The 12,131-nt window shown below is 36.9% G+C and overlaps 1 protein-coding gene across 1 annotated transcript in view; it reads left to right on the plus strand.

The window, feature by feature from the left end:
- LHCGR (luteinizing hormone/choriogonadotropin receptor) overlaps positions 1 to 7,990 on the plus strand; it is a 64,564-nt gene extending 56,574 nt beyond the window's left edge. Inside the window, exons 10-11 of the mRNA XM_054474735.1 lie at positions 438 to 518; positions 5,929 to 7,990. Of these exons, the coding sequence (XP_054330710.1) occupies positions 438 to 518; positions 5,929 to 7,081 (1,234 nt within the window). The 3' untranslated portion in view covers positions 7,082 to 7,990. The remainder of the gene's footprint in view (positions 1 to 437; positions 519 to 5,928) is intronic.
- The last annotated feature ends 4,141 nt before the right edge of the window (positions 7,991 to 12,131 follow it).

Consider the following 12,131-nt stretch of genomic DNA (forward strand, 5'->3'; position numbering starts at 1 on the left):
GGTCCAGCATCTTCAAATCCTTACAAAAAAGATGCCCAGTTACAATTCAAAACCATGAACACAGAATAACTATTTGTTAAGGCCAATGTGGAAAGCAGAGTGGTAAGGAGCAAACCTTAATATATCATAAAAGTAGCTTTTAGTAATCATTGAAAAATCCTTGATTCAATATGACAAATTTAAGTTTTTTCATCTCTAGTGCCCACACATAATGCTTAGTATTCCGAAGCATTTTATCTAAGCTGGAAGCACTCTAATGACAATTCAGAAGCCTTTACTCTCTCCTCAGGAAGCATTTCAGTTAGGACAATGGTGCAGAACAAGATGCTGGTGTAATAGGTAAAGAATTTGCATGAACAAAGCATAAATAGACGCACAATCAGGTTTAGCTTGAAGATCAAAAGCTCAAATGCTTTTTTTAACCTCTTCTCTTTCAGACAGAATTTTTCACATTCCATTTCTGAAAACTTTTCCAAACAATGTGAAAGCACAGTAAGGAAACTGAATAATAAAACACTGTAAGTATTTGCATGCAAGGAAACTCAGAAGTCATATCTTGTTCTGTGTGCACCTTATTATCAGCATCAATTATTTTCTTTTGATACAAGTCTTGGTTGGGGAGCTGTTGCAAAGCATCTTTTAATAGTTTTAAAATGGGAATTTTTTCTTTGCAATTGACATCAAGTTGATCAGGTATGTCTTTCAACTGTTTAAAAAAATATTTTAAAATGTTCCTTAATATTTATTCTATGATTATATTAAAGTCTCCTCAAAAATTAAAACTTTGCAGGTATATTGATGTCACCAAAGGCTGATATAACTGATAGCTTCATTTGTAAGAATTTTCCCTAGTCACATGGTCAACATTCCACAAAGATTAACTAATTGCAAACGTAGCTTAAAAGTAGCCACTTCCCTTAAAGGAGACTTAGGCTACCTCAACAACTATGCTCCTGAGCTTAAAATTAGTCTTAATGCTATCGCTACCACATATGCTGGATGGAAGCTACATTTCTGTTTTACTGACTAACTTTTAACACTTTTCTGCTATAAATGCTGGCTGCCTTGGCATTCCACTTATCTTCAACTGTAAAAGAGCATGCCTCAAAAGATAATCCCAGTGTCCCTATGGCACATTTACTAAGATTTAGAAGTTTTATTATGCCCCATGAGTCCTCCAGACTACAAAACTAGACGTCCCTCTAAGATACTTTGCCAATCTCTTTCTGAAATTTTCTCTTCTTTTCTTTTCCTATCAATCTCCAAGTTAGACAGATGCTTCCGGGTGGTACGGTGGAATGACCCTGGACTTTGGGGTTCCATTCCAAGTATATGAATCTTTGGAAGTAACCTTCTTGTAACACAGTATCACTGGCAAAATTTGTCCCTTTTGAGACTTTTCTCATCATCTGTAAGGAACAGCAGAAATACTAATTGGCTTTCAGAACCATGAGAATGAAGGAAGTTGCTAAGCAATGCGACAACACCAAGGGTAAATAAGTATTACTGTCGCTTTCTTTTCCTTTTCTCGCAGTAGGTCTGGCACCCATATCATCCAGTGGTCTTTTCCTCACCCTTCCCACTCTTCTTGCTCAGTATTCTATCAGCAACCTTCTATGTAACTCTTTTGCAACCACATAACTTTATTCTTATCATCAAGAAAACATTTATGGATATAGTTAATAATAGCACCAAGGAGTGGTTTGAGGGGAAGGAAGACTTTAAACCATCCTCAATATAATCCTCACCAGTCCTCACCATAAACCTTCTCAAATGAGCATATACAACCTTAAGTTTGCTATGCCATCACTGCTTTAAGACAAGTCCCTAATCTCTAGCATCTCCAAAACTAACTGAAATTAACATAAAATCTAAGTAAAAAGAGCATTCTCCTTGTGAAAACATTTTATGATAAATCTCCTACCTCCTACTTCCCACCAGATAGCCATTCCTCAGTCTCTAGAGTTTAGAAATTCTAGAGCCAGCCACTAAGGCTTACCTATTCTCCCCAAGATAATGTGTCCTTACCTCTATGGCTGGACCTATTGTCCTCCTAAAATTCCCATCTTTTCTCCTTTCTTTCTTGTGACTGGAGCAGCGGTGCTACAGCTCTCCTTCCTCTGATTCAATACTACTAAGCCCATGTGAGTCCATTCATACTCCCTGCATAGCCTCTAATACTAAAGACAGCTCTGTGCTGGGCTTTGTCAATAAGCATGATGCTGCCCTCAGGAGCCATCCCAGGACACAAATATAAGTAACAGCAGGTAGGCATTTAGTCTGAAGACAAATCACCAGGGAGAAAAATTGCTAGACATATGCCCAGTAGGGCAAAAAAAGAAAGGACAAAGGACCAGACAGCGAGAGGAAGTGAGAAAACATGTTTGACCTCTTGTTGATATAAATTTAATCAGAAATCATGGCAGAATTTTTAGAAGTTTTACAATAGTGCTTCTAACAGCTGAAATAGTTTCGATAAGGGGAAAGGAGTAAAGGAAATCAGGAATAGCTTGACAGTTTTCATCTAATTTAACAAAGGCTATTATTTTGTATGAATCATCCAGAGAACTTACTTAAAATGCAAATTCCTGGGCGGTGTCTCTAGAGATTTTTTATTCAGGGTTTGGGGTAAAGCCAGGAGTCTGCATTTTAACAAACACCCTGGTGATTCTGATGGAGCTGATCCAAGGACCATGCTTTGAAAAACAACGAGAGAGAGTGAAGTTAGGGGAAAGGTCTCTGAACTGTGATTATGAAGACCTCATGCTGCCACTGTCACTATCCCCAAGAGACCTTGGACAAGTCACTTACCTCCTTTAATCTTGGTTTCGTTACCAATAAAATGAAAGGATTCAATGAGATGGTCTTTAAAAACCTTTTTTTTTTTTTTTGAGACAGAATCTCGGTCTGTCACCTAGGTTGGAGTGTAGTGGCACGATCTCAGCTCACTGCAACCTCCACCTGCCGGGTTCAAGCGATTCTCCTGCCTCAACCTCCCAAGTGCTGGGATTACAGGCACATACCACCATGCCTGGCTAATTTTTGTATTTTTAGTAGAGACAGGGTTTTGCCATGTTGGCCAGGCTGGTCTCAAACTCCTGACCTCGGGTGATCTGCCAGCCTCAGCCTCCCAAAGTGCTGGGATTACAGGCATGAGCCACCGCGCCCAGGCTTAAAACCTTTCTAATGCTAAGAAATTTATGATCTATTTTCTTTAATAGTTCTTTATAACCATCTCCTCCCTTTAAAGATTTAAAAATGATAATTATATTGATGTCTGTGAGAAGAGGACAAACAAATGTGCTGGTTATAACAATATTTAATAATAAAACATGAGAGGTTCCTATGCGGTCTTCTGTACATAGCAGCAGCCCTTCTCTAGTTCCAAATTGGGCTCCACAATACTCTAACATATTTTCGGAGTCCCAGGTCACAGATTTTTTTTCTTTTTAAAAATCTGTGTTCTTTCCCTTCAGTATTGTATTCTTCCAATTTATTATCTCCTCCACTCACTGAACCAGGTATGCACTTAAAATACAAAACATGGGAAGTTAGCTTTTGAAAGTAGAGAAAAATATCCTTTTAATATGTAGGAACCATAAGGTTCCTCATGTATTATACAAAAATGTATTAGAAATACATATATGTAATGGCCTTGACAGAAAAATTATGCCCATTTCTCCAGTTCCTAAGATTGTATTAGCAGAAGATGGGTAAAAACAAAAATGTTTGTTGAGCCTACATGCATCATGCTGTGTGCTCATTGTCCCTGAATCCTCTCAGTTCCTTTCAGAGCTAGAATCATCCTGGTTTAGAATTATTCACTCTACAAACATGTATTGAATGAACACTCTGAGCCAAAACTGTGCTAGGCACTGGGATTTCAGAGATAAGTAAAACCTAGTCCTCTGTTTTCAAGAAGTGAATAGACAATTAAAGAAGATAGGCATGCATCATCACTTAATTGCAATATGTTTTGATAATTGCAATTGTACTAAGTGCAGCTCTGGCAGGAGGATAAATAATACTTGGGTAGTATAATTAAGAAAGCTTTCATAGAAGAGCTTATCTTTACAGATGAGGAGGAATTCACCAGAGAGATGAGGAAAGGAAGAAAATTCTAGGCAGAAGTACGTACAAAGACAGAGGAGTGTAACAGTAGAACTTATTCAGAGAGCTACAAGTCATTTTATGTGACCAAAGGGAAGGTTGCCCAAGGGATCTGCAAGAGCTAATTTTAAGAATCCCTAATATTGATTGCTTCAATAATTATTCTAAACATTCTACATGTATGAATGCATTCAATTCTTAGCACAACTCTAACATAGAAGGTAGGATTCTTATCCCTACTTGGCAAATAAAGAACTTGAGGCACACAGATGTTAATTAACTCTCCTGGGATTACACAGCCTGTAAGAGCCGTGCTAGGAATGGATCCTGGCAGTCTTGCTCCAGAGCCCATTCTCTGAATTCTGCAGCAGTACTGCTTCTTAGAGATGAGGTTGGAGAGATAGGCAGAACCCAGACCAAGGAGGGCCTTGGAAGTCATCACAATGAGTTTGGATTTTATCTCATAGCCAATGAGAGCCTGGGGCAGGTTTGAGTTCAGTAAGTGAAATTAGTAACTCTGTATTTGGGAAAGGCCATTCTAGAACGAACATACAGAATGGACTAGGGAGAGGGCTAAAATTGGAGAAAGGATATCAGGAAGAAAACTAATTGCTCCATAAGAGAGTTCAAAAACCTGGGCGGGGCGCGGTGGCTCATGCCTGTAATGCCAGCACTTTGGAGGCCGAGGCGAGCAGATCATGAGGTCAGGAGATGGAGACAATCCTGGCCAACATGGTGAAACCCCGTTTCTACTAAAAATGCAAAAAATTAGTTGGGTGTGGTGGCACGCGCCTGTAGTCCCAGCTACTCGGGAGGCTGAGGCAGGGGAATCGTTTGAACCTGGGAGGCAGACGTTGCAGTGAGCCAAGATTGTGCCACTGCACTCCAGCCTGGTGACAGAGTGAGACTCCATCTCAAAAAAAAAAAAAAGAGAGAGAGAGGAAAAGACCCTAAACTCAGGAAGTATCAGTGGGATTAGAAAGGAGTGGCAAAGGAAGGACTGTTCTTTCACTAGGGACAAAGTACCTCTTAAGCATCCCTCTGTCTTTGACCCATACCCCTAAAGAGCAATGTTTTCACCATCTCTTCCTATTGTCCACAACTATATTCTTCCTCTGCTCCTAAATTTCTAATAATCTATCCTTGGTTTCTATTTCTCGATTGGACTATTTGATTAGCTAGGGACTTAAGTGCAAACAAGTCCACCAGTAGCTAATGACTTTCAACAACATGAGCCTTCCAATTCCATTTGTGTTCTACTACATACGAACAGCTTGGTAGCAGTTTGGTTGGCAACTAAATGAGAGATAAATAGTTAAGAAAATGCCAAGAGAGGATTATTTTAGATTTACCAAGCCTAGATTGTCTTTCTAAACTTGTTTTCCAAAGAAAGTCATCCTTCGTAAACAGCTTCATTAAGTTTTTGTATCAATGTTATATATATATGTATGTATATATAGTATACATATATGTGTATATATGTATATATGTGTATATATGTATATATGTGTATGTATGTATATATGTGTATATATGTGTATATGTGTATATATGTATATATGTGTATATATGTATATATATGTGTATATATATGTGTGTATATATATGTGTATATATAGTCTAAATGGCTTTTCATTCCCTTCTTAAGGCACTCCTACATCAAATCAGAGTTCTCAAATAACTTAACAAATAAATGTAAGGCTGAGGCTATTATGGCTTTGTTTCCTTTTGTTTCTTTGGCTTTAAAGAAACATAATTCTTGAATTTTTTAATACTCAGAGAAAATCTCTTACCTCAAGTCAATAATTCTTCTTACAGTTATTCTGCCATGCTTGCTGAGAGTGAACTGAGTGGCTGGGACTATGAATATGGTTTCTGCTTACCCAAGACACCCCGATGTGCTCCTGAACCAGATGCTTTTAATCCCTGTGAAGATATTATGGGCTATGACTTCCTTAGGGTCCTGATTTGGCTGATTAATATTTTAGCCATCATGGGAAACATGACTGTTCTTTTTGTTCTCCTGACAAGTCGTTACAAACTTACAGTGCCTCGTTTTCTCATGTGCAATCTCTCCTTTGCAGACTTTTGCATGGGGCTCTATCTGCTGCTCATAGCCTCAGTTGATTCCCAAACCAAGGGCCAGTACTATAACCATGCCATAGACTGGCAGACAGGGAGTGGGTGCAGCACTGCTGGCTTTTTCACTGTATTCGCAAGTGAACTTTCTGTCTACACCCTCACCATCATCACTCTAGAAAGATGGCACACCATCACCTATGCTATTCACCTAGACCAAAAGCTGCGATTAAGACATGCCATTCTGATTATGCTTGGAGGATGGCTCTTTTCTTCTCTAATTGCGATGTTGCCCCTTGTCGGTGTCAGCAATTACATGAAGGTCAGTATTTGCTTCCCCATGGATGTGGAAACCACTCTCTCACAAGTCTATATATTAACCATCCTGATTCTCAATGTGGTGGCCTTCTTCATAATTTGTGCTTGCTACATTAAAATTTATTTTGCAGTTCGAAACCCAGAATTAATGGCTACCAACAAAGATACAAAGATTGCTAAGAAAATGGCAATCCTCATCTTCACCGATTTCACCTGCATGGCACCTATCTCTTTTTTTGCCATCTCAGCTGCCTTCAAAGTGCCTCTTATCACAGTAACCAACTCTAAAGTTTTACTGGTTCTTTTTTATCCCATCAATTCTTGTGCCAATCCATTTCTGTATGCAATATTCACTAAGACATTCCAAAGAGATTTCTTTCTGTTGCTGAGCAAATTTGGCTGCTGTAAACGTCGGGCTGAACTTTATAGAAGGAGAGATTTTTCAGCTTATACCTCCAACTGCAAAAATGGCTTCACTGGATCAAATAAGCCTTCTCAGTCCACCTTGAAGTTGTCCACACTGCACTGTCAAGGTGCAGCTCTCCTAGACAAGACTTGCTACACAGAGTGTTAACTGTTACATCAGTAACTGCATTATTGAATTGTTCTTAAACCTGTAAAAAAAAATTACCTGTACCAGTAATTTTAACATAAAGGGTTGGATTTAGGAAATTATTTATTTTTAGGTACATTGGGCAAGAGACCTCTACCTAGTAGAAAGTGTAGTCTATGACCACTGCCATAATAAAAACTATTTGTCATTGTTACATGGCATAAATACCGAAGTTGAGAGTGTTTAGAAATTTTTATAGAAATTTTGACACAGTAATTTTGTTTGATGAATCTTTTAAAAAACTTAGGAGGTATTTTGCATATCTTTTTTTCATTTTTGTAATTTGTATTGCATTCTATAAAAATGTTAGTTCATAACAGATCAGAACTGGACTTTTTCCTCAGGTAGTTTGAAAAACACACTCTAGAGATGCACTGTCCAATCCAGTAGCCACTAGCCACATGTGGCTAAATTAAAATTAAATAAAATGAAAAATGTAGTTTCTCAGTTGCACTAGCCACGTTCAAGTTCTCGATAGCTACATGTGACTAGTGCTTACCATACTAGATGGTACAGACACAGAATATTTTCATCACCACAGAAAGTTCTATCTGTTCTATTAGAGAGACTTTTATCTATCCCCTATCTGGATGCTACTTATTTATAATTTAAGGTAAACATCTAAAAGCACATTTCAGCCTATTTGCTTAGTGAAACATTAGCTGTAGACTGTAAACTCCTCATGAGTAGGAATCCTGTCTCAGTGCATTTTGTTTTCCTGCTTCCTACCTCAAGATCTTGGCAATGGTACACTACAAATGTACTGAATTAGAATTACTCTGAAGTTATGAAACATATAATGAAAACAATTTTTTCTAGAGCTTATATTTTTATTTGAACGAAATAAAATGTTTAAATATTTAAAAATAATTAAGTTTCATCGTTTCTATCCTTTGGAGAGTATAGGAAAATACATTCAATATTTGCTGGAAGGTATTTTTACTTATTAGAATTGTCTCGTACAGGACAACAAAACTATGGTTTTAACTACAGTGTTTTTTATATGCTCCTTTGACTTTTTTAAAGTAACTCTTATTGAAAGCTAATTCTATACCAAACATCTTGAAAAACATTATATAATTTAACCCACTTAATCTTCATAAAACTCTATGATGTAGATATTATTCACATTTTATAGGAGAGCAAAACCTACAATTTGTCAAAGTTCTCAAAACAAATAAAAGATCCAACTAATAGAATTTAAACTCAAAGCTCTGATTCAGGACCCCAGCCTCTTAATCACTGTATTTTACTGATTCCCATATTGGTAAAACAGTCATCTAAGGGTTTAATATGCATTCAAAGTTCCTTAAATTTTCCCCAACATTTTATTATGTTTTCAAATGTGCAGAAAAATTGAAAGAATTGTACAGTGAACACCCATACAGCACCACTTAGGTTCAACAATATTTTACCATATTAGCTTCATTACATATGTATATAATTATCCATTATTTATCAATTCATCTTATTTTTGATGCATTTCAGAGTAATTTGTAGACATCAGTACTTAGCCCTAAACATTTTAGCACTCTTTTTACTAACCAAGATATTTACACTTCTAGATAAAATTTACATATAATGAAATGGACAAATCTTAAGCATACCATTTAATGAGTTTTGAGAAATGCATACACCATGTGACCCAAACTTCTGACCCAAACTTCTATCAAGGCATAGTAATATAATATCATTACCCTCAGAAAGTTCCCTCATGCCCCTTCCCAGTTAATTCCTGACCCCCAGCCCCAGAGGGAAGGATGGTTTTTCATTTTTCTCCCATCAATTAGTTTGTCTGTTCTAGAACTTCATATAAACAGAATCATACAGTATATACTCTTTTGTATAAGACTTCTTTGACTCAACCCAATGTGTTTGCTACTTATCCATGTTATTGCTTGAATATTGCTGATTAGTATTACATTGTATGAATAGAACATTGTTTCTATTCTTCTATTAATGAATATCTGTATTATTTCCCATTTTTAGCTTTGAGATTTTATTATATAAATGTATAGACATAACTAGACACTCTACACATCCAATCTGTTTTCAATCCTTATGCCACTGTGCAAAGTGATTCAAGAGATCATAACATTATAAATTTCATAAAATCTCTTCTCTGTACTGTGTTTTTCACATTTCTGACTTTTCTGCTGCATAACAAGTTACTTGTCTTTATTCAGATGCAGGCCTCTCTCATAAGCTAGTGTTCTAAAATTTGTCTCAGCAATATAACAGAATACTAATTAGTCACGTTGCTGTATACCTAACACAAACTTTCTGTTTCATATATAAATCCCAGAACCAAAACAGCTAAGTAAGCAAAAAAAGCACAAAGAAAAAAAGGGAAATAAAATCTATTCTTGTGGAGAAACTTTAAATTACACACTCAAATGTAGTTTGAGACCAAGCTACTTGTACACATACTCTGACAATAACTTTCATGACCTTTGCACAAAAACTGATGTTTATTTTCTACATTATAAGTTTTAACACATGGAGTTACAGTTTATTGTCTCCCTCATTCTCATTCCCATATTCTTCAGTTGCTAAGATCTACCAGTTATTCTTTTGAATTGTCTTCTACACCAGTTTACATTCCAGGGCCAGGCATGGTGGCTCATGCCTGTAATCCCAGCACTTTGAGAGGACAAGGCAGGAGGATTACTTGGGGCCAAAAGTTCAAGATCAGCCTGGACAACATAGCGAGACCCCATCTCTACAAAAATTAAAATTAAAAAATTAGCCAGGTGTGGTGGCAACCTGCCTGCAGCACCAGCTACTCGGGAGGCTGAGGCAGGAGAATCACATAAGCCCAGGAATTCGAGGTTGCAGTGAGCTATGATCATATCATTGTACTCTAGCCTGGGCAACAAAGTGAGACCCTGTCTCAAAAAAGAAAAAAAAAACTTCCCATGTAAATGTAAACTGAAAAAAAATTGTATTCCTATTGCCACACCTACATCTCAGATCATTTTCCCCTTACTCCTGGAGTATCTCCCTAATTTTTATTCCTATCCAATCTTACCCATGTCCATACTCTCATACCCACTACCACTGATTAATCGTCATAAAATCCTATTTCACCTTATTATATACCTGCAAAAAAAATTCCTGAGCAATTCATCAGACCTATAAATTTAAATTTTAGAGCTTAGCCTAACATTCAGAGAGCTCTAACTTTATTTCTACTGATCTACTTTAAATCTACTAACTTTAATTCCTGCTGATTTTCTACATGAAACAAACTGTTCTAATCACTTTTCCCTAGCCATGCCCTATGAATATCCATGCTGGAGCCCATGCCATTCTCACTGTCTGAATACCTTACCCCTTACCTGTCTTTCCCTGCATCCTTTAAGGCCCTAAAACAACCATAGGTTCATCTTTTTTATCTTTTTTCTTAAAAAAAAACAAAAAACAAAACAAAACAACCAGAGTGTCACTCTGTAAGCCAGGCTGGAGTACAGTGGTGCGATTAAGGCTCACTGCAGCCTCTACCTCCTGGGCTCAAGTGATCCTCCCTCCTTAGCCTCCTAAGTAGCTGGAACTACAGGCGTGCACCACCATGCCTGGCTTTTTTTTTTTTTTTTTCTTGTAGAGATGGGGTTTAGCCATGTTGCCCAGGCTGGTCTTGAACTCCAGTCTTCAAGAAATCCTCCTACCTTGGCTTCCCAAAGTGCTGAGATTACAGGCATGAGCCACCGTGCCCGGCCTTTTTTATTTTTTTAAAATTAAACTCTCTTTACTTTCTCCTTAATCTACTATAGTCAAGACTCTTCCTTTATCCAAAATAAAGTAGGGCATAAATAATGTATAACCCACAATGGTCTCTCTCTTTGGACTTATTTAGCGTTTGTCCTCTGCATCACTCATTTGTCTCTTACCCTACACTGCTGGGTATTATTAATTATCTTTACAAGCACACCTCTTATTCACTTATGATAGGAGTTTTTTTTAGTGATACACTCATCTCTGTTTCCGACTATATCTAGAGTCTTACACATCATAGATGATTAATAATTTTTTAGCTGATTCACTTTTATAACTGAAAATAAAATTGTCCTAGTTAAGAAGCATTTCCTATATGAGATGGTCTCATAGAAAACATGTGTATCCTTATTCTGTATAATCTCTCATACCTAAATCATAAAAATGCAATACTTGATAAATTTATATTTCTCTGTTGTATTTTTTAACCAACATTTGATATTATCACTGGTAGGTTGCAAAATGGCTAAGAGAGGTTAATTCATCTGGAATAACTCATCTAAATTTACAAAATGATTTTTAAAGGCAATGGTATTTTTTCCTCCATTTATAACATTTGCTGTAAAAGGCATGATTTTGGTTTCCTCAAATTGTAGTAAGTCCACATGTAAATTAAGAATCTCTGTCATGAATATTTCAATAAATGTCTTTATAATTAGAAATAATGTTTTCCTCAAAAAGAGCAATATTTTTATCTTTTTCCCCCTAAGAGTTATTACCTAGGGCTTTCTACTTATAATTTAGCTTTCTAGTTATAAATCACAGCATTCTCACCTGGCTTAGTGTGTATTTACATGAAAACCAGGATAATATTAACCTACTAATATGAGTCAAAATAAAATCTCCCACTAAATCCCCTCCCTTTTTACCCACCACAATTAACTGATGCTATTCACTCTAAAACTTATTCTTTTTCCTACACAACCTAAGTGACTGAAACTGACCGTGTCAATTAGATTTCTTGCTGCTCTATGGAGACTGAGCTACAGAGGTGATTATTTACATATATCATAGCCATGACTGAGGTGTTCTGCACATCGAATAAAATAGGTAAATGTACCAGACAAGGTCAGTTGGTCAGTCCCTAAGAGACTAACTGTACGAACTCAGCAAGATCTTCTTAGTCTACAGAGAGAAAAGAAAGTATGTAAGAAAGAGCTACAGCATAGGCCAGGCGTGGTAGCTCACACCTGTAATCCTGGTACTTTGGGAGGCCAAGGCAGGCAAATCACTTGAG

The sequence above is a fragment of the Pongo pygmaeus genome, chromosome 12 (assembly GCF_028885625.2).
Source record: "Pongo pygmaeus isolate AG05252 chromosome 12, NHGRI_mPonPyg2-v2.0_pri, whole genome shotgun sequence".
Taxonomy (NCBI): Eukaryota; Metazoa; Chordata; class Mammalia; order Primates; family Hominidae; genus Pongo; species Pongo pygmaeus.